General features: G+C 36.2%; 2 protein-coding genes across 2 annotated transcripts in view; one reads left to right on the top strand and one right to left on the bottom strand.

Moving 5' to 3' along the window:
• The window catches only part of LOC107548265 (type I inositol 1,4,5-trisphosphate 5-phosphatase-like), a 29,922-nt gene extending 16,934 nt beyond the window's left edge, over positions 1-12,988 (top strand). Inside the window, exons 6-16 of the mRNA XM_016228898.1 lie at positions 528-631; positions 1,020-1,072; positions 1,409-1,528; positions 4,137-4,221; positions 4,314-4,409; positions 5,192-5,266; positions 5,358-5,431; positions 6,612-6,723; positions 6,857-6,925; positions 7,029-7,095; positions 11,708-12,988. Coding sequence (XP_016084384.1) covers positions 528-631; positions 1,020-1,072; positions 1,409-1,528; positions 4,137-4,221; positions 4,314-4,409; positions 5,192-5,266; positions 5,358-5,431; positions 6,612-6,723; positions 6,857-6,925; positions 7,029-7,070 — 830 coding nt within the window. The 3' untranslated portion in view covers positions 7,071-7,095; positions 11,708-12,988. The remainder of the gene's footprint in view (positions 1-527; positions 632-1,019; positions 1,073-1,408; positions 1,529-4,136; positions 4,222-4,313; positions 4,410-5,191; positions 5,267-5,357; positions 5,432-6,611; positions 6,724-6,856; positions 6,926-7,028; positions 7,096-11,707) is intronic.
• Positions 12,989-16,856: 3,868 nt separating this feature from the next.
• LOC107548267 (homeobox protein Nkx-6.3-like) lies at positions 16,857-18,740 on the bottom strand. Its single transcript, XM_016228899.1, has 3 exons — positions 18,323-18,740; positions 17,265-17,434; positions 16,857-17,087 (listed from the first exon to the last, which is right to left on the bottom strand). Exons 1-3 carry the CDS (start codon positions 18,738-18,740, stop codon positions 16,857-16,859), a joined length of 819 nt encoding a protein of 272 aa, XP_016084385.1.
• Positions 18,741-23,259: the final 4,519 nt, after the last annotated feature.

Below are 23,259 nucleotides of genomic sequence, written 5' to 3'. Positions count from 1 at the left end.
AGTATTCATGTAAATGTTAAATAAAATGTTTGTTAGATGAATCGGATAGAAGAATTCTGTAGTGAAGTGGGTTAAATGGTCCAAGGATTTAACATGTAAATTATATTTTGTACAAGTTATGAATTTCAGTGAAATTCACACATAATCTCACAGGTCGAAAAACAACACATTCACTGCCATTAGCAGAGAGATACATTTCCACCCAACACCACAAAAAATAAATGTTCTCCTTCGACTCATTTGGTTAGAGTCTCTGATAGAACAGGATTTAACCTCAGGAGCTTTTTTCAGTAGGCTTCATCTGTTCTAGTCACAGCATCTCATGAATAAGCTCTCACGAAGAGGACTAATAGAAGAGCATTTAAGATCAGTGGACCAATGAATTTGGTGCCCTATCAAATCAGTGTCTCGTAGATCCTGCGCTCACAGCCTACAGCCACGCGACAACTCCAACATTAGTATATTGATTTTACATTTGCATGTTTTTCTTACAATATGTCTTGTTTGTTTATTCCTCCTCCTTGTAGTGAACGAGTTTAAAGCTGTCTCAGGCCATAACAAGTATGTGGGTTCGCTGGATGGAGTGGCTTCCATGGAAAAAGAGAAATTCCCTAAGAACTTTTGGCCTGATGTAAGTATTGTATTACTGTGTGTGTGTAGCGGTAGTTTATATCTTTTAAACTATTGTTGTTAATTCTTATTCACTTAAGAGTCTCATGTATCACACACTTCTGTTTTGACTACATTTTTAGGGATGCACCAGTTTATTTTACTCTTACTTGTATTGCTTAAATTCTCCAGTACAGTACATACAGCATTTGTTGCATAAACCTTGAAACACAAAGAAACACAGTAAGCAGAACAAAGGAGTTCCTCTGTACTATACTTGAAAATTACATTATGACTAAAATACAGTTATTTGCAATTCCAAAAAAAAAGCACTGGTACTCTCTGGTCTCTAAAATTATATGAATGCATCCTTAATTTTTATATGCATATGTATGTGCATTTAATTACAGTTCAAGTGGTCCAGAAAAGGCTACATGAGGACACGATGGCTCATTCACAACCAGTATGTTTGCACACACACTTCTTCACCTTTCGAGATGTCCCTCATAATTTTCTTTACAGTCTATCGTGTATGTGTTTTTTGGCCTCAGCTTGAAGCAAACACGGTGTGTTAGTGGAATAGTGTGTCATCAGAAGTGCATTAATTGCAGACATGTGGCAGCAGTACAAATACAGTAGAGGAGTACAGGAACCTGAAGACTGAGTGATAAATGAATGAAGCCTGTGAACTCCATCCTATCAGCTAATGCCCCACATCAGTCACAGAGACTGACAGGATTGATAGACACCCCCTCCCCCAATTTAATAATATGTCTTGTGTTTATCTGTGTGTGTACAGGGGTTTAGACCTGGTGAACGTTCACCTGTTTCACGACGCCTCCAACCTCATAGCCTGCAACTCTAGTCCGTCAGTGTATTCGGCAAACCGCAAGAAAGCGCTCAGATACGTCATCAACAGGTTTGTGCTTCTGAATTATTCACTTGAATTATTCACATGAGTTTGTGTTAATTAATTCAAGCAATAAAAATGACAGTGAATGCAAAGACAACATGAAATTACAATTAAAGGGGTCATATGATGTTGCTAAAAAGAACATTATTTTGTGTATTTTGTGTAATGAAATGTGTTTATGCGGTTTAAAGTTCAAAAAACACATTATTTTCCACATACTGTACATTATTGTTTCTCCTCTATGCCCCGCCTTTCTGAAACGCGTCGATTTTTACAAAGCTCATCGTTCTGAAAAAGCGAGGTGTGCTGTGATTGGCCAGCTATCCAGTGCGTTGTGATTGGCCGAATACCTCAAGCGTGAGATGGAAATGTTACGCCCCTCACATTCTGTTGATGCCGTGTCCGGCCGTGTCCGAGCCGACGAGACTAAAACATTAAAACCCATTATAAACGAGGCATTTGTTGCACCAGTGGGGATATAATTACTGATTAAAATGACTTATACTATCTTTTTACGTGTTGCGTTGCATTGCATCGTGCCGCGTAAACATAAAACTCTGTCTCCATTTGTGATCGAAGAAATGACAAACAACAAGTGCTACTCCACACTGCCCAAAACTCGCGTTTGAATCATCAGTGGCAAATCCTTTAAATGAAAATGTACTTACATGAGTCAGAACTGCCGGCATTGTAGTCTAACATTACTCTCCCAGGATCAGTAAACAGTCCTCCATAAAATGTGCTGCACACATCTGGATATTTTGGTTAAACTGTTCTGGAACAGTGTTGTAAATACAACTTAACCACTGATTTGTAGTCGTGTCCTCTTTTGGAAGACCAAACAAAGTAGTTTCGCTTTCACAACGGAAAAGACGGCGGCCGAGCGTGAGGGGAAGCCCTGGCTTAGCGTGTGCTGAGGCCGGGCTAGATTGAGCTGAGGCCGGGCTAGCGTGAGCCGAAGCCCGGCTTAGTATGCGCTGAGGCCGGGATAGAGTGAGCTGAGGCGGCGGGGTCGAGAACGGCGCGCCCGGCGGATGCGACGAATGAGTGGAAACCACATGTGACGACCCCGGGCTTTGTCCACGGTGAAAGTTGATGTATTCCCTCAGCGACCAGCACAGATCAGCTCTAGGCATGACGAAGCGGATATCGTCCTCTTTTGGAAGACCAAACAAAGTAGTTTCGCTTTCACAACGAAGCACACAGCGTCTCCACGACATGGCGGCAGCGTCAACAATACTACAGTGAGAATAAAAGTTACGCCTTCTTTCTTTGCGTGAACATTTGGGCGGCGTTATGCAAATCTTCCCACATAGTGATGTAGACATGTGGGGGCGTGTTAGAACGAGCCGTTTTAGGTAGGTGTAGCTGACTCTTAACTTTTATAAAGAACATCTCTTTGGATTTGAGACTTTAGTCTTTGCAACTTTACAGATCTTCTTTATGCACCAAGAGCTTGTAACACTCCAAAGAGAAAGGAAAAATTGAAATCACATCATATGACCCCTTTACATACTATTCATTAGTCCATGTTATATCCCTTTATTCATTAATGCAGAAGAATTCTAAAAAAAAAAAAAATGAAAATTTACTCACCCTCAGTCCATACAAGATGTAGATGAGTTTTTTTTTTTTATTGGAACAGATTTTTAGGAGAAATGTAGCACTGCATCACTTACTCACCAATAGATCCTCTGCAGTGAATGGGTGCCGTCAGAATGAGAGTCCAAACAGCTGATAAAAACATCACAATAATCCACAAGTAATCCACACCACTCCAGTCATCACTTAATCTTAGTCTTGTGGAGCGAAAAACCGCATGTCTGTAAGAATCAAATCTTAACATTAAGAAGTTTTAAGTTTAAACTGTCGCTTCTGGCAAAAATCCATAAAGTCCATAATTCAAAATAACACTTCATCCAGTGAAAAAGTCCATCCCCTGTTGTCCTTTCAAATTAAAATCCACCAACATATTTGTTTAGAACTGTTTCGGCTTGTAAACAATGCTTGATGTGTGTATATTTCTCACCTGATTCAAACGAGACGACTTTTTCACTGGAGAAAACTATATTTATAGATAGAGTACTCGTATTTTAGCCGGAATGATTTGAAGTTAAAATTAATTAATAATAAATTTATTACAAACACACAGCTTTTCACTTCACTGGAGTGGTGTGGATTATTGTGATATTTTTATCAGCTGTTTGGACTCTCATTCTGACGGCACCCATTCACTGCAGAGGATCTATTGGTGAGCAAGTAATGTAATGCTACATTTCTCCAAATCTGTTCCCATAAAGAAACAAACTTATCTGCATCTTGGATGGCCTGAGGCAGAGCCAATTTTAATTTTAGGGTGAACTGTTCCTTTAAACCAAGGCCACAATGGTGGAGAACAATAATATTACGCTATACTATCATAGTTCACTCATCATGACCAAATCAAAGCCTGAATAGGATTGAGTCCTGGCTAAAATGAATTCCAGCTGAATATTCTCTTACACACAGAAATACATCACAGTTAAATGCTGTATCATGTCGTCTTTCAGCAGAAAAGACATTGAATGTGACGTGGTTGGTGGTCTTGTTTCAAACTCTTGCTAATGTCTTGCAGGATATCAGATAGCAGCTACAGTCCTCTCCCCTTCTTCCTGTTTGGGGATTTCAACTTCCGCCTTGACACACTCAGTCTAGTACAGGTAGATCTGACTGATATATGTCATACATAACCACTGAACACATACACACATAAATTATATAAAGATTGATATGTGTATTTCTTTGTGTACAGAACCTCTCCATGTCGGCTGATATCCAGACGGTAAAAAAAGACTGCAGCAACGAGGTAGAAAAAATCATTTGTGAAGAGAAGGACAATGACCATAAGGTGATTATCTATTTTCAAAGCAGTTTAAAATAAATAAATAATAAATAAGTAAATCCATAATATGATATGCTGATTAATTAATCAATAGGAGTAAGACTTGAGTAATGGCAGCTTTGCATGACAGGAATAAATTACATAATTAAAATATATTCAAATGAAAAAACTGTTATTTTAAAATGTAATAATATTTCACAATATTATTGTTTTTACTGCGTTTCTGATCAAATAAATGCAGCCTTGATGAACATAAGAGCCTTTTTGTGATATCTTTTGTGATTGTGACCATTATTAATATTGATTATTTTTACTATTTAAAAATGTACAGTTAATAGTTTTTTTTTAAAGTTCTTACAGAGCCACCAGCAAAGCTACTGTCGCACTTGCTTTACTAAGACTTTGCAAACATAGATCTTAAAGGCTCTGACTTTGCATCCAGTAGATGATTAATATTTTCTTTTTGTGTGCGCTCAGACATATCCAGTGCACTGTCCAGCCAGATTTATGGTTTTTGGAGGGTTGATATTGACTTCTTGCCAGTCCAGAAAATGCGAGCTTGCATTTAGATCACTCCTGCAGACGTGCGCTTCATTTTTTTTGAGCCAGCAAAGTTGGAGTTACTCTCCGTTCTTTGCTAGTTTTTTATCCCCTGCATTAACCCCTGTCCTTCTCTTTTCACCTCTTTGTCTTTCCTGTGTTTATTTTTTCTTTACTCTTGTTTTATTCCATTCTCTTCCTTACCTCATTCTTTCTTCCTGTCCTTTTTTTAACCACTCCATCACTAGGTCCTCCTTCACATAGAGACCAAGTTATTTGCTTACTTGCACCAGGCCGTGTTCAGAGAAAACAACGGAAAAGAGGTCTGAACTTTGACTAGAATTTCACAGATTATAATCAAAATAGTATATCAATAAAAATTGGTCTGTGCTTATGTATTTTTTTGTCTTTCAGCTGCTGAAGTACGATAAGGAGATCTCGGCATTCCTCGACGTCATCACAGAGGAGGAGATCCACTTTCCTCCCAGGTGAGCAGCTTGAAGAAGTCTTGTTAAACACTTGACAACATAAAGTGCACAATATTCATTAGTGCTAAATATTCATCAAAGCATAATATTGTTCTTAGCTTCTGAAAGGCATAAACTTTCTGCAAGACCAAAATGTATCGTTTTAAACAACATTAACTAATCCTAAAAAAAATGTATCACAGTTTCCACAAAAATATTAAGCAGCACAACTGTTTTCAACATTGATGATAATAAGAAAGCATCAAATCAGCATATTAGCATGATTTCTGAAGGATCATGTGACACTGAAGATTGGAGTAATTATGCTGAATTCAGCTTTATATCACAGGAATTAATTATATTTTAAAAATATATTCAAATAGATAAGTTATTTTAAATAATTAGATTTATCTGTTTTTTTTTTTACTGTATTTTTGGGTCAAATTACAAGAGACTTTCAGAAACATTAAAAAAATCTTACCAACCCCAAACGTTTGAAGCAGTGTGTCAGATAACAGAAGTCAAATGTCTTTAAAGGTCTCCTGAAATGCTTAGAAACACGCAGCGTTACTCTGTGTTTAAAATAGACAATAGCGTTTGTTTATATCACAGCTTGGGCTAGAGCCGTTGAGCTCCGTAAAGCCCATGCTATCGTGTCTCTGGACCGGAGCAGAGTGTGTGTGCGGTGCGGTGGTTAGCGTGACACAGTGCCAAACCAGACTTCTTTTTTTCCTCAATAGAAAGCATATTTACACTGTTTGAATCGTTCCTTGTCCCCTATATAGTGCACTACGTGCCATTCACTGTACAGAAAATACTAATTCTGTGGACAAGTGACCGATTTCAGCCGCGGCTTCAGCGTCTATTTTATAGTGCAGGGGGTGGGAGCTTCGGATTCTAGAGAGCATTTGATTGGACAGAAAGTTTGATGAGAAGCTGAAGTACGATGTGACGTCAAAAAAGAGCCGTTTTGGCGGAAGTGAGGAACTGCAAGCTTTAAATGCTTATATCTTCTAAATGTGAATTTTGTCACTGTTTTGGAGCACACTGCCTTATAGATAACCTTAAGACTAACATATTGATACTAACATCCAAAAAACTTTAATTTTGATTTCATGGGGACTTTAAATGATGTATTGTAATTGTCAGTCCAAAACAATGTGATGTTCATGTTGCGGGTATCTTGTTTCAATGTTTTCAGTTATCCATACAGTGAAGACTACACTAAACCTACACAGTACATGAACACACGATGCCCAGCATGGTGCGACCGCATCCTAATGTCCCACAGCGCCAGAGACATCATCCACCGGGTGAGTTTACATTTATTACTGTTAATGTGATCTTAATTAAGTTTTGTTACACCGTAACTAAATATTTTCTTACTTTTTACAAATCCAAGGGATTAAATGAATAACCAGTTGATTTATTGTTGGTTGTCTGCAGAGGCAGGAGGATGAGAGTGGTGTTGTTTATAACACACTGGGCTCCAACATCTGCATGGGAGACCACAAGGTGTTCAAACATCCCATCTTTATTAAAATGAATAAACGAATAACAATGAATCAGTGAATTATATTTGCCATATTAATGTTTATCTTTTATGTCTTCTCTCCAGCCGGTTTTCCTGTTTTTTCCAATGAAGACAATCACACATTGACACAGAATACCGGTCGAGTCAAAGGGTGAGGCATGTGATTTGTTCTGTGTTTGCTGGTTTTTAGATGTTTCCTATAAGCATAAAACTCGGTCTGTGTTTTTATCAATGTATTTAATAAATATGGACAATATACCAATAGTTTTAATGTGCAAAGAAATACAATTAAACAAGATTGACATTTGATAAAATTTTATTTTCATATATGCTTTCATGTATTACCAAAAATAATTAACCTTATTTGTTAAGGATTTAACGTTTTAAATATTATTATGCATGGTGAGCAGCTTTATAAAATCTTGTTTACCACTTGTAGTACACAATATTTAATAGTGCAAAATATTATAAACATAAAAATCAAAGCATAATATCGTTCTCAGCTTCTAAAAGGCCAAGATATATCATAGATATATAAAAAATACTATCCAGTAATTTTAGCCATTATTTTGGGGTTAGCAAGACTTATTAAATAAATATTTTCAATCAGCAGGGATGCATTCAGTTGCTCAAAAATGACAGAAGAGACATTTCTTACATTTATCAAGATTTCTGTTTCAAATAAATGCTGTCCTTTTAAACTTTTTATTCATTAAAGAATCCTGAAAAAAATGTATCACTACATAAATATTAAGGAGCACAGCTGTTTTTAAACATTGATAATAGGAAATTATCGATTTTTAGGTAATTCATGTAATTTTATGTTTTAATATTCACTGAGTCAACATGGAATATTTGTAATTTTTCAAAAGTATTCGTCCTGCTGCAGGCCAAGTGAAATAATGAAGGCAAAAAAGGTGATTAAAATGGTTATTTTTACCACGAGTGACAAAAGCTACCACAGCTATATTTGACCCTGGACCACAAAACCAGTCATAAGGGTCCATTTCTCTGAATAAATAAATAATAAGCTGAATAAATAAGCTTTCCATAGATGTATGGTTTGTTAGGATAGGACAATATTTGGCCAAGATACAACTATTTGAATATCTGGAATCTGAGGGTGCAAAAAAATCTAAATATTGAGAAAATTGCCTTTAAAGTTGTCCAAATGAAGTTCTTAGCAATGCATATTACTATACTAATCAAAAATTAAGTTTTAATATATTTACAGTAGGAAATTTACAAAATATCTTCATGGAACATAATCTTTACTTAATATCCTAATGATTTTTGGCATAAAAAAATAATCGATAATTTTGACCCATACAATGTATTTTTGGCTATTGCTACAAATATACCCTAGCGACTTAAGACTGGTTTTGTGCTCCAGGGTCACATATATATACTTTAACTTAGCATGTTGAAAAAAGGTTCATGCCCACATTATTTGTCAACTACCCAAGTACACATCTCCTGTTTCTGGATGTAGTCCTAGAATGGCCATCAGTCCGCTCAAGGGCTCTGTTCTGATCTTCCCAGAGGAGCCGTTAGCAGCCCCTCGGCCCTCATTTACTGTGACGCTGAGCTGAGATGAAGCACCTCAGTGCTGCGTGATTGAAGACGGGGCCCGCCGCTCATCTCCTGATCTATGTCTGTTGGATTCTCTGTCTCTTAAGCCTACGCAAGCAATTCTGTAAAAGCAGCAGTGTTCATTAATTACAGATACACAGAACACAGATCTATCCTGCATCGTTGTCCCCTATTGGCATTTTTAGGGCAATGATTTTGTTTTGCTGCCAGTTTTATGTGTGTTCTATAGATTACGCTTGTCTAGGGTTTAGATGGCTTTACTAGTGCCGCTGGTCTGTCATTTAGTCTGCTAGTGGTGTTCAAATAGACTTAAATTATGGACATTAGTATTCCTAGATACTTAAATCAGAGAATTGGGGTCTAAAACCGAGGTAATAAGATTTTTTTTTACTGTTTAATATTATGTGTAAGATCATATATACATTGTAAAACATTTCAGTTGGCTAAAACTGAAAATTTAAAAATGTAATTGCTTTACTTTTTTTTTTTTTTTTTTAAGTAAAATAGTTATACCATTTAGACCCCTTTGAATGTAATTACTGATCAAGAAAATCCAGATGAAACTGAAAATTCATAAAGTGGAGTAGAAATGACAGAAACTATGTTTAATGAGTGGAAACAAAGATGGTGTTATCATTTTTATAAATTATTACACACACCATAAAGTATCATATAAAATGATGTACACTATACTGTATGGTACAAGATACAATACCAAACAATGTCCAATACAGAACTGTACACAAATTGTGATACAGTCAGACAGACAGATGAACAGGCAAGGCATGGCAAGTTTTTCATATATCATATATTATATATTTAATTCTCAATGGTAATTCAAAGTGCTTTACATTCGTTTAAATAGGATAGAGAAATAAAAAATAAATAACAAGGCCATTTAAATACTTAAGAACATAAAAAATAAGTAATATAAAGGAAAAAGAAAAACATTTTATTATTTAAAATTGATTAAAACTAATAAAATGGAATGAAATAATTTTAATATACAATGTTTCAAACATTAAAATATACAATGTTTCAAAAGACAAACTTCAAAACTAGCTTCTCTTCAATATTATACAAATATTATATATTTTATTATACAACATTTTCTTCAAAATTCATATATATATATATATGTATGTATGTATGTAGAGTGCTGGCATGAAACTCTAGATGGCGCAGTCCGATAGGTCTAGCTCAATCTGATCTGGCAACATCGTCACATGGCAGCTGATTGGTTCTCTCCTGTATCAGTAGCCAATGAGCTTGCTGCTCAATATTCAAATACCTGACTTTTGTTTGCTGAAGCAGTTGGCAGCGCACTTCAGAGCAGCCTAAATCAACATCTAAGATAAGTGAATGCTCTTTTAACCCGTATCGCTGTGTATATTTGCGCGGTCTGCCTAATTGAATACAAAATGAGCAACCGTAAACAATTTTAAACTAAGTGTCATGTTAGCAGTTTGCATTGTATGCAGCAGCAAAATATTAAGCATATTTAGCAGCAGCATTTAGTATGTGTTTATACAGCTGGAGCAAAATGCAGTTTAGAGCTTGTAATCGCTCTGAGGACACAGTAATAGTAACGAACGTGAAAACAAGTTAAATTAAGCATTCTTGTGTATGCATTTAAACTGGGGTTCTCCATATGCATCGGCGATTATCCCAGTGTTCACGTTCATTATTTCTAAGGTCGATGTTTTCATTGTGATGAGTGTGTGGTTGATTTCAGTTGCTTGCAGCGTCAGAAGCACACGCTTATCACAGTCATATCAACGATAGTATCGCGGGGAAAGGGAATTAAGAGTTATCGCTATGGTTGTTGCAGTTCCGAGTGAAATGCATTATGGGTAGTGTAGTTCAGAGAAATGTGCTCATGTGACGTGTGGTATCGCGTGTTGTGTAATTCAGAAAACGGAGAAAGAACATTTTATATTCTGCTTTATTTGATCATTCAAGTCAGTCCACACAGGAGTTTGTGCACCGTAACCCTGATAACTTTATCTACACGAGATAGTAAAATGACATGCATCGGCTAACTTTGTCCGTCATTGCACGAACACGAATTAACAAGCTGTTATGCTGCCGCTGGGACTGATGAAGTGTAGAAAGTAACAGCAGATATTAAATGACTAAATTATGATATTTGCTCAGGTGGATGCTGGGGTCTTATCTATCGGATTGCAACATATATCCATTTTGTTAATTAACATTACACACAGTGCGCGTCTAATTAGCGATAAGCTAGTCGGCCAGGCACACATAGTCCTAGGCCACTATTGTTAAACCGGTCGGCGTGGTAGCCAAGGCTCACATAGTCCTAGGCCACTATTGTTAAACCGGTCGGCGTGGTAGCCCAGGCACACATAGATAGTAATACACGCGGTTCACATGGCTCTTCGGAGCAGCAGCAGTACAAATGTCTTGGCAATAGATCTGCTTTGTGGGGGGTGTCTTGTCTTTTCTAGTCTGTTAATCTTCATGTGTGTGGATACATGCCTGGTCACTGAAGCAGCAGTTTATCCTTATATTCAGCGGCATGCATACATTGGCTTGTATTGTTTTGTGTAACGTGTCTCCTGCTTTGTGGGGGGGTATTCATACGTGTTATATGTGCAGCAGCAGTATTTCTTACATGCTTACAGCAGCATGTTGTGGCTGTATTGGCAGTAGCAAGTCTCTGTACTTGCTCTGCCGCAGCAGCAGTGTAGCAGATCAATTCCATTAACATTGTCATGTATATTACCATGCCAATCCCTCAGAGTTGTCATGACAGAAATATATATATATATATATATGTGTGTGTGGATGGATGGATGGATATAGATAAACCAATTCATAAACCCAATTTCTTTCTTTATATTTACACTTTTCCTACACATTTAAAAAATGTAATGATCTTATTAATTTAGTGGAATAAACTAATTTTATTAAGATAATCAAGATTTTGGGTTAAAAATGGTCAATATACTCTATAATGGGAAGTTAATTTTACCATTTTTAATTACCCTTTTCCTTCAGTAATTCATTTTGGTGGCCTTTTAAAAGTATTTCATGTCAAATACCCATAAACCAAACAAATGAGTCAAGAAGTTATCATGTGCAAGTCTAATGTTTTCATAATGGTTTTGTTTAGATTATAAACACTTTTTTTCTCTCTTTATCAGGGCTTCCTGTGTTGTTGACGTGTATCTAGCGGTTATTCTGTGGACATCTCTGCCGATCATGCCAGGGCTCTACAACAAGTACACACACACCGAGACATGCGCAGACCCCTACAACACCCACCGCACAGGACCCCCGAAACCTCCTGCCAAACTCAAGTGGGCACAAAACACAGGAACTGTTTATTTCTGAAAGCTGTGTTCTCTGGTTTCACAATATACATTTAACAATGACTTCAAGTATGTTCAGTGTGACTTCAGAAATACCTGAACAAAGAAAAATAGGACACAATCAAGAAAGACCGAGAGAAAGAACACAAAGGCACTTCTCAAAGCTCTCAACTCCTCACTTTTAGGTTAACACTTTGCATAGAGTATGTAAACTTATGTGGATTACAATGGCAAATCTTTAAAATTACAACTTCATTCGTTTGCTTTTACAGTACTCATTGTAAGGATGTGAATACAAGTACAAGTATGCAAAAAAAGTAGCACATCATATCCAAACGCAGGCTGCTGCACACATGCATTGGTTTCCATTTCAATCCGGAATCTGGAATTGTTTTGCATTGCAGTTCATCAGATGCGTTTCATATGGTGTAGGGATTGTTCTGGTAAAACACTGTTCAGCTAGTTGCTTTTCAGTTCTTATACTTCCTGCATGTGTGAGTATAGATTCATAAGCGCATGTTTTTGCATTTACACTGGCCTCAGCACTTAACGGCCGTCAGCTTCAGTCATTGTCTCTGTGGGGTTGTTAGTCAGACTCTCGGATCAATAGAATATGTACAGGACAGCAAGGGACGAGTTATAAAGCCATTAGCACGTGTGAATTATGGAAATCCCACCCAGAGTGCCCTGGCCTGGAAGCCCCCCAGACTTTAAATTAGAGCACTAGAGCAATGCGAATGTTAGTGTGGAGTGTGGCGTGTTTGTTGTTTTAATTGCGTCGAATCTTGGGTATCTGGTATTGTTTAATAAAGTTTAACAGCTCTGTATAGTATCTCAATGGTGTTGGTCCAGCGTTAAATCCATTTAAAGCTAGTCATAATGACCAGTTTTCATATTTTGTGTGGTAATATGCTGGTATGTAAATTGCTTTATTCAATGCTTTATGAAATTACTTTAAAATGTAAATACGTAGCGCTTCTTAACTGTTACTGAATCACCTTGTTTGTTCATTTAAATTGTTGAGGAGATGTTTAGAGTCACAGATGCTCAGAAAAAAGGATAGTTCACCCAAAAATCTCACCTGTATGAGTTTCTTTACCGTGTTGAACACAAAAGAAGATATTTTGAACAGTGATGGTAAACAAACAGTTGACGGTAGCCATTGACTTCCATTGTATTTTTCCATACTAAGGTATTCAATGGCCAACTGTTCTTCAAAATATGTTCTTTTGCCGAAATAAATCCATGTAGATTTGGAACAACTTGATGATGAGAGTGACAGAATTTTCATTTTCTGGTGAACTGTCCCTAAATAATCAGAAGCTGACACACTTTTATGGTATAATATCCCTTTAAATGTACTCCGCAACATGTTCCTCATTTCAAATCCAAGTCAAACAATTTACAAACAATCTCTGCAAGCAGTTATATCCAGATATGACAGGGCCGTGATTTCTCATCCAACATGAATGTATTGATTCAGTCGATATAATCTGAACACCCCCATGCATAATTTACGCACAAGGGTTAAATCGTACGGCCCACCTGTCAATAATGGACTTGTTGTAGTTGATTCATGGCATGGTCAACATAATTTACTGTTCTCGAGGGCATCGCTTCAAACCGTGATTCAATAGGAGGCCACAGAGTCGCTCTTGGAACGGCATTGATGTCATTTAGCATTTGAGATTTTACAGAAACACAAACACTACAGTCTTTTGAGATTTATGTGCACAGTTATTAGCATGCCAAGTTAAACGTGTATGTAGCCATTCATGCTTGCACTCGTTTTGGGGAACTATTTTACTTTGCAGTGATGTGAGCATTTGTAGATCATAGTAAACGGGTTTTTTTTTTTTTTGTAGCAATTGTGAAATTAGACACATTGCTTATTATATGTTAACCTTTTTTAAGTTATTTCTACTTTCTCTATCTCTCTTTCTTCTTTTCTTTTTTTAATTTTTTTATTAAAAACAATTAGACTTGTTTGAGGCGTTGTAATGGGATCTGCCGAGAACTGTTGAAAAGTATATTCTATATTATTAAATATTGTCTATCCAGAAAATGGATAAATGGTGACTGCTGGGCCAAGGGAAACTTGTCGATAAGATCATAACATTTGCCATTTGAAATTATAGGTTGATCATAGGTTAAAAAACAAGCATACATCTTACATAAACAGTAATAGTCATACCTAAAAATTGCAGAAGCAGAAAAAAGACTCTTGACTCTCTTAAGTGATTGACACACAATACTTGATACTGTGCCAAATATTCATTTATTTCCTCAGTTTTTTTGTTTGTTCCATTTTGTGACTTCTGACAAACCTTGTGTTTGGTAGATCTGTTGTAATGGATGTAAAATGCAGTAAGTTGCAGTGCATTTACTCTAGCTGTACCTCATGTGCTGCTGAATGTTGGACTGGCCTGAAACGGTCTAACGAAATACCCTCTTACTGTACTATACCTTCTGCAGCACCTATGAATGTTTTTCTTAAATATATTATGTCTCATTTCCTAATAAAATGTATATATTCATCAACTGGGAAGTTGTGGTGTTTGTTAGCCTAACAGATACATTAATAGTGTGTTAAATGAATATTTAAATTGGGTAAACAAATAGTAACATCTATTCAAACTGAAATATTGAAATTATGTTTCAAGTTTATTTTAGTTTTAGTTATTAATATTTTAATAAATGCATGAAAACATACACTACTGTTCAACAAGTTTGGGGTCGGTAAGATTATTTTTTAAATGTTTTTGAAGGAAGATTTTTATCTGATATTTTAAATGTTTCAACAGGTGTTAAAATTAGCATCACTGAGAAGATCCATTGATGACTGTTTGGTCGATTGTTTCACATCGACTCGCATTAATTGATCAATCCAAAGCCATTATCATTATGAGTCTATTTAATTGAGGTGTGTGCAGTTAAGACGTCCATAACAAACAGATGCTCAACAAACACACACACTCACAGCCTCCCACCATCTGCTCTGATTTAGATGAAAGGATCCGAGATCGGAGTAATGTCTGCCTGTAGACATCTGATCTCAGAGGAGCCATTAGTTAAAAGAGATTCATCAAACTGACAAAGACCACTTCATATGGAGCGCCTGCTGATTTGCTGTAGAATTATCAGAGTATGGTTTAACATTCATTGACGGTTCAAACAGCCTTTTCAACAGGTTAAGCATTAACTTGAAATGTAGCTTCCTATTAATTGTGTGATTAAGACATAAATGTGAGTTGTGGCTTTATTTATTACTGTAAAATTTTATTAAATATAAGAATATTTTCAAAGGTTTGGGTTCGATAAGATTTTAAAAATGTTTTTGAAAGAAATCTCTAATGCTCACTAAAGCTGCATTTATTTAATCAATAATACAGTAATATTGTGACATATTATTCAAATTAAAAATAACTTTCTATTTTAATATTTTTTAAAATCGAATTTATTTATTTCTTGCAGGTTAAGCATTGTAGGCATTAACTTAAAAGATAACAAAATATCCTTAATTTCATTTTTTACCTCTTTTTTTTTTTATTTAATTTTTTTTATTTTTTATAAAACATAATTGTATGTTGTTTAAAAAGAGATTTTCAACATAACCAAACAAACTCAACATTCAAAACAGTGATTTTATTGTACATTTTCAACATAATTCGTTTACAGATCATATACATTAGATTATATGCCTTTTTAGATGTTAACATTTGACTGTATTTGCTATTTATAACTGAATTTATTTAATTATTCCGGGGGAATACCTACCCTGTATTCAAGAGTTGTTAAAAATCAATAAATAATAGTATCTCTTCGCAGTGCATATAATGGCATAATTGAAAACATGCTGTTTTATTACTAAACCCGATCTGATTCTCAACCCCTACTTGATGTATGGACTGAGAGAGCTTCAGGTTAGTTCAGCTTCACTCGCACAACATGAGAAGCTTGTAAACGACAACTGACTTCATTTGCTAAACAAGACATGCCTGTCTGTGAACTCTGATATTGCTGGACGAATTGTGCCATTGTAAGGCTAACAAACACGCATCATTCCATAATCAAATAGAAATAATCATAATAATAATAGAAAACTTTGGAAGAAAATAAGAAGGAACATACATCTACAGTGACAAATAAAATGACATAAAGAGAGAGTGAGAATGCAGTTTGTTCACTCTTTATGTATCTGCATTAACTGTATCTGTTTGTTATTCCTGCACTTTTATGAGCATTTATAATGCATTTTACCTCTAAATAAGTTTGTACAATATTAAATTCGAAGACAAATGGGTAACACTTTCTATGAAGCCTTCAAATAATGCAACATAAATGTTTTCTTAATCCCTTAAAATGGATTCGTAATGCCTTGTAATACAATCTACTGTCAATTCTTGTAAATAAGTGTCACCAGTTTCACTATAATAAATGATAAAGGTTTATTCATAGTTATATATTTAGAGAATGCACTGTAACACATTAAAATACTTTTCCAAAGGAATTACAATCAATAGTTTAATATTAAAAAGTATTACAATGAGCGTAATCTGTGTTTTCTCATGTTTTTTTCTTATAGGGGCAATTTGTCACAATACATTTATAGCTTAGAATTTATTAATTGCATAAATGTATTAATATCCACTGCCCAAAACATTTTGTAGTATGCTACCTTTTACATTTTATTTTGCCATTTCATCAATTGTTTTGTAGTTCATATTTTTTTACAGTTTAAATTTGTACTGTTTAGTAGTTAGTGGTAGTAAAACACCTAATGGGCTTTTTAGTGGCAGGTTCAATTTGGACAGCCTTTCTGTATCTTTTTCCTTGGCAAAAATGCTGGAAACGTTTAATAGACTTAATAGAAAGTGTTACCGAGAACGGTCAGCCTATATATATGACTGTGTATCTGTATAATTCGAGGCCTCTTGTCTGTTTATGTAGCGTGTGTGGTCTGAATGAGCGTGAGTTCTCCTCAGATGTGATGCGGTCCCAGGCGCAGGACTGAGAAAGCTCTGCGGTGTTTGCGCAGCAGCTGTCGGATCTTCTCATCGTCCGTGTCGGGGTCCAGCGGTTTGTTGTACTCCTCGTCCTCCACCTCGTTCTCCGAGCCGTCTCCGCCGCTCTCTCCCCGCGAGGCCTGCGTGGAGCTGGGCTCCGTCGCGCTCTTCTTCCGCCACTTCGTGCGCCGGTTCTGGAACCACACCTGAGAGGAATCACAAACACGCAGGTGAAGTGTTTGAATGTCAGTAATGTAGACAGAACCTAGGTATGTTTAGCTTTCCAATACTTTAGCAAAGTTAGGCTGCACCAATTAATGTTACCCTGGTATGTTTTATATTGAATAGTGCTCAAACTGTATATTACTAGTATGTTATCTTACTTTAACTTGTGACTCAGTCATGCCTAGTGAGTAGGCCAGTCTGGCTCTCTCTGGTCCTGCCAGGTACTTGGTCTGCTCAAAGGTTTTCTCCAGAGCGAAGATCTGGTGCCCACTGAACGTGGGTCTGGTGTGCTTCTTTTTCCCCCCAGTCTCAGTGTGATGCCCGCCATCTACAGAGAAAACACAAGACTGTGTATCACAGCTAGAGCTGCATCTGCTGACACCTTTCATCTCAATTTCTATGCTTTGTTTATAACCTTGTGAGTTGTGACTCCATGGACCAATTTTTTTAAATGGATGAAGCATAAACTGGTAAAATGGAAACAAATAAGTAAATAATTAAATTTACATTGACATTGACATTTTATGTTAGAAACATTTTCTTTAAAATGTGTCAGCTTTTACAGCTGAAACTAGATGAAAAAATTAGAATCATATGAAACTTTCTTATCATTAAATACAAATTAAAGTTTTACTCTTCATAGTTATCAGATGTGTATGGAAAATGTCAAATGTTTAATTTTAGTACGTTCTGAATATTTATTATATTTGATACATATAATTATTCGAATATATTTAAAGACTATTTTAATATCGTACATTTTTTAGCATTTCCACTAAAGCTTAAAATAATGAATTGTCTAAAAGGATATTTTTTTTCATTAAACGGTTAAACTATTAATTTAAACCATAAACAGCCAATTTTATATAATAATATCGCACTGATTTGTTAAATCTTTTAACATTTCCACTGAAAGCTTAAAATAATGAATTCTTTTTTTTCATTAAATGATTACATTGTATATTGTTTACTGAAAAACAGTAGACTTTCATTTAACTTTACAGCAGTCAATTTTATGTACACTAATAATATCACACTGATTGGACTGATTTTATCAAGTCAAGTCCTTAAATAATCCAATCTAAATGGAAAACGTAATGGTTTTTCTTCTGTTTGATATGCTTACTGATAGTACATTAAATGTACTAAATTAGTATGGTGAATGTCAATGTGTTGGTAATGCTCCAAATCAAATGCACATATTGCACAGACTTACTGTTGGGACACTGCTGTCTGGCTCCTCTCCACTCGTACCCTCCGTCCACCCAGCAGCTGCTGCCTTTACCCTTCATACCCGAACATTCGACTCCGGGTTTAGAGAAACTGCTCAGTCCCGATGGGGCGTAATCCCGGTTATAATACACCCCTGGACTGGGCACGGCTGTCCCGAAGCCACCCATGGAGGGGTACCCAGACAGTAGCGCAGGGGTTCCCGGGCCGCCCATCATGGATCGACTCAGGATGTCGCTGATGCCATGTGGAGTGCCGGCCTGGAACTGAGAGTTGATGTTGGCGGGGCCGAGCTTGTAGAAGGAGTTGGGAATGGAGTACTGGCACACCGGGGCCTTGATGTCAGAGGGGAACTGGTTCAAACTGTTGTTGAAGAGGAAGGACCCTGAAATATTGGACTCCATGGACACCAGTGTGCACTTCTTCTGCTTCAAAAGACGATGATGATGGTGACTCAAGACCGATTTCTTACCAAAGTCCTGACATCAAGTACTCCGAAGGGTCTAGTCCAGTTCTAGTCCGAGTTCACCCTAACCTGACAACTTTCTGTTTGATAATCTGGAGTATTTCCAGGGCTCAATTTGGCCCTCACATCACCCCCGAAATGTCTCAAAGATCAGGTAAGAGTCTTGTGTTTTTATTTCCTCTTCTCAACTCTTTAACTAGTCCATAATGGATGCTGGATCCCAAAAGTGAACACCAAGCGCCACTCTCACTTTCCCAGACAAATGCCCCACCACTGGCTCTCTGGTTGCAGGTCATAAATAAGATGTACCTTAGACCGCTGTGGCACTTTCTTCATAATGATGGACAGAATTAGAATGGCCTGCCTTGATTGGTTGAGCGCTCAATGTGCCTGGTCTCCTCATTGGTCTGTTCGCAGCAGGACAGCGTTTGATTGGTTGTCAACAGATTAATCGTTTTTTAAAAAGTCTGGGTGAGAATAAGTTGCTTTTTAATGGGGCGTCTGCCGTGGCTGTGGAGGAGCAGCTAGCAAGCACAGCACAGCGCAGGGAGATGAGATTTTTGTCATTTTGTATGGTCACTGGGAATGTATTCACATTTTCTTTTCCTTCATTATGATTGTAGCATTTTGGAGCATCAGCTTTGGCGACTATGTCTGACAGATTTTTTTTTCTTTGCCATTTACTAATACCAGAAGAGCAAGTGCAATATCTCCCTTTCTCTTACATAATTCCTCAAAATCAACAAATAGCCAACATAGGTCTGGAAAACGGTCAAATGTTTAATTTCATTTCATTAGAGGTGGTTGTTTGGCTATTTATTATCTATACACTTAACAAGTGCACAAAGATAATGTAATATGTCATGTAATAAGTGTAAAGGATCGACAGAAATGAAAACGCATTTTCTGAGAGCAAAAGTTATTGTATCTGACCTTAGACATTGCCCTTGACTCTCTGGTCTTAGACTGTTTGATATTCTGTCCAGCACAAGAAGGGTTTTACAATTACAGTTTGTTCAGTGCTATCGATTATGTCTGGGTTCATGCATAAATACTTACATTTCTTTGACACAAGCATTCAGTGGTGTAGGGCAGATAGTTTTTTTTTTTCTATGAGGTATACAAAATATTTACACATTAGAATTTTTTCCCCCCGTAATAATAATAACAAAGACATGACTTGAAGGCCATATTGAAATGTATGACCTTTATTGTGAAAAGAAAAGTCGAAATCTTTTTCTGAGGTATAAACGGGTTTATATAGCAAAATGAAAATATAGCAAAAGAAAGATTAGATTTGTTAGGTTTAATAAAAATAATCGTGCCTAAAAAAACAGTGTGTTCACCATTTTTGTGATGCATTGTGATGCTGTGATGCATTAATTATTAATAACAATTTAACAACATTCACATGTTCATTGTTCTCTGATGTTGGTTAATGGTGACTTGAAAAATGGTCACATGCAGGAAAACAAATCAAATCTGTAATATGTTTTAGTAAGTGTTTGGTTTTTATTTGTATTTTGTTTTTTATTTTAATGTTACATTTTTAGGATTTTATTAATAATAAGATTTCTTTTTTTTTTTTTTTTGATTTGAGTTTTTATTTGCTATAGGTCTTTTTTTCATCTTTTTTGACAGTTTTTATTATTGTGCTAAGTGCTTGATTCATGAATATTATTGTCTAAAAGGTCGAAAAACTAAACAGATAATGAAAGAAAACAAGTCCAATTTTTTTTAGATATTATGTAAGATCTGGACTCTGTCATACTTTTGCTTTCATTATGACAGTATTCTTGCCACATATCTGTCTGTATGGAAAATAAAACGGGGATGGGCTCTGGATCTCAGGAGTTTTTGAAATGACAACCTGCTCTTTCTAGCTTTGCTATAATTTCAGAGAAAAGTATTGCAGTAAAATGGAAATTCTACAATAAAATGAATAGGCATTGTCCCAGCATCCCATTTTGATGGGAGATCTATTATCTCGGCATTAGATCCATTTTCTTGCTTGAAACCCTCAAACATCATAAGGATAATACAAAGTTTGAGATGTTTGTTTTCCTAAAAACCAGTCATGGCGCTATTCACCACATGCCTTGTCTCATCAGTATTGCAAAGTTATTCTTTCTGTAAGCTGTCTATAATTGTAGCTTGATTTAGAAACTTGTTTGCCTCTTTTCCAGACACCGATCTGCAAAACAAAAATGATCTTACTGGTTAATCAACAGCTGACTGTCTTTGTTGTTCTCAAGCATATATCTTGAAGCATTACCATAAATAGCAAAAACGGTCAGTAAAGTACATTTGTCAAAGAATGTAACCCCTTTACACCTTTGTTCATTATTTGAAAGTTTAAACTGTGTCCCAAACAATATTACACAAATAATATAACACTGATATAACCAACATCATATTGTTTTAATAATTCATGCAATTAAATAAGGTTTTACGGCTATAAGAAGTGCATGCATTTATCAGTAAATGACTATGTAGGTTATAGTGTTGTGTTATAGCCATACATTTAATCATGCCTGCGGTTACGATTTGTGGTATTCTTTTCTGAACATTCAACTAGAAACAATGTGCTTTCCAGTCAGAAGCAGATATGCATGTTATCTCTGAAGGGTGGAGATTATGCTAATATGCATGTCTGTCTACATTTCACAGAAAAGTACACAGATAAACTAGAGATTAATCTGAGTTGTTTGGGCATACAGTACATTCAGCCTGTTTAAAGTCAGTCCACATGACTTCTGTGTTACATTCCAGCTTATTCTTGAGCTTTAAAATAGCATATTTACAAGTATAAAGGGAGTATTTACAAGTGTAAAGGGATCATTTATATTTACTTTTTTATTTTATTTATTTATTTATCCTATATTTTTCCAGGAAGGTCCCATTGAGATTATACGCAATCTCTTTTTCCAGGGAGTCCTGGCCAAGATGGCCATAACAAAATTTCACAAAAACACACAGACACAAAACACATTATAAACAGCCAATACAAAACAACAAGCATAAACCACAGATTAATTAAAACAATTACTTGGGTCAGTAATACATTTTTCAAAATATGGAAAGAAGGAATTATTTCGAAGGGAATGATGGCTTGAAATGCATTCCACAATCATGGAGCATAATAGGAGAAAGCTGATTTTCCATGCTGTGAATGTACCCCAGGAACTTTTAATTGAGTCCCATTTGAAGATCTGGTGGTATAATGTTCCACACGAGGATAAAATACTAGGAATGTCATTTTAATTTTAAACAGTCATACATTTTGCTTTGTTTGCATTTAAATCCAATTTCAGTTTAAAAAAAATAAACTGAAGAAAAAGTATAAAAAGTTTTGGATTTAAGATATATGTTTGAGATGTAAATATACAAATTACATGTAACATCTGGATTTAAATTGAAGATTTAGACAATAAATGAACATAAATTTAATTAGTTAAATATATATATATACAGTGGTGTGAAAAAGTGTTGGCCCCCTTCCTGATTTCTTATTTTTTTGCATGTTTGTCACACTTTAATGTTTCAGATCATCAAACAAATTTAAATTTTAGTAAAAGATAACACAACTGAACACAACTTGCAGTTTTTAAATGAAGGGTTTTATTATTAAGGGAAAACAAAATCCAAAACTACATGACCCTGTGTGAAAAAGTGTTTGCCCTCTAAACCTAATAACTGGTTGGGCCACCCTTAGCAGCAACAACTGCAATCAAGCGTTTGTGACAACTTGCAATGAGTCTGTTACAGCGCTGTGGAGGAATTTTGTTCCACTCATCTATACAGAATTGTTGTAATTCAGTCACATTGGAGGGTTTTCGAGCATGAACCGCCTTTTTAAGGTCATGCCACAGCATCTCAATAGGATTCAGGTCAGGACTTTGACTAGTTTATGTTCTTTTTGCTCAGCAGCGGTTTTCGTCTTGGAACTCTGCCATGCAGACCATTTTTGCCCAGTCTCTTTCTTATGGTGGACTCATGACCACTGACCTTTGCTGAGGCAAGTGAGGCCTGCAGTTGTTGTGGGGTCTTTTGTGACCTCTTGGATGAGTCGTCACTGTGCTCTTGGGGTAATTTTGGTCGGCCGGCCACTCCTGGGAAGGTTCTCCACTGTTCCATGTTTTTGCCATTTGTGAATAATGGCTCTCACTGTGGTTCGCTGGAGTCCCAAAACTTTAGAAATGGCTTTAAAACCTTTTCCAGACTGATAGATCTCAATTACTTTCTTTCTCATTTGTTTCTGAATTTCTTTGGATCTCGGCATGACGTCTAGCTTTTGAGGATCTTTTGGTCTACTTCACTTTGTCAGGCAGGTCCTATTTAAGAGATTTCTTGATTGCGAACAGGTGTGGCAGTAATCAGGCCTGGGTGTGGCTAGAGAAATTGAACTCAGGTGTGATAAACCACAGTTTTAACAGGGGGGCAAACACTTCTTCACA

The sequence above is a fragment of the Sinocyclocheilus grahami genome, unplaced genomic scaffold, assembly GCF_001515645.1.
Source record: "Sinocyclocheilus grahami isolate Dianchi unplaced genomic scaffold, SAMN03320097.WGS_v1.1 scaffold345.1, whole genome shotgun sequence".
In the NCBI taxonomy this organism is placed as follows: Eukaryota; Metazoa; Chordata; class Actinopteri; order Cypriniformes; family Cyprinidae; genus Sinocyclocheilus; species Sinocyclocheilus grahami.
Note: the sequence above shows the minus strand (reverse complement) of the source record. Positions and strands in the feature narration are given on the sequence as shown.

Bases quoted from the DNA above. Each gene is read 5' to 3' on its own strand.
- LOC107548267 (XM_016228899.1), bottom strand. From the start codon at position 18,740: ATGGAGTCCAATATTTCAGGGTCCTTCCTCTTCAACAACAGTTTGAAC. The intron at 17,435-18,322 runs GTAAGTCTGTGC...TTTTCTCTGTAG, and splicing joins CAGACAGCAGTGTCCCAACA to ATGGCGGGCATCACACTGAG. The intron at 17,088-17,264 runs GTAAGATAACAT...GATTCCTCTCAG, and splicing joins TGACTGAGTCACAAGTTAAA to GTGTGGTTCCAGAACCGGCG.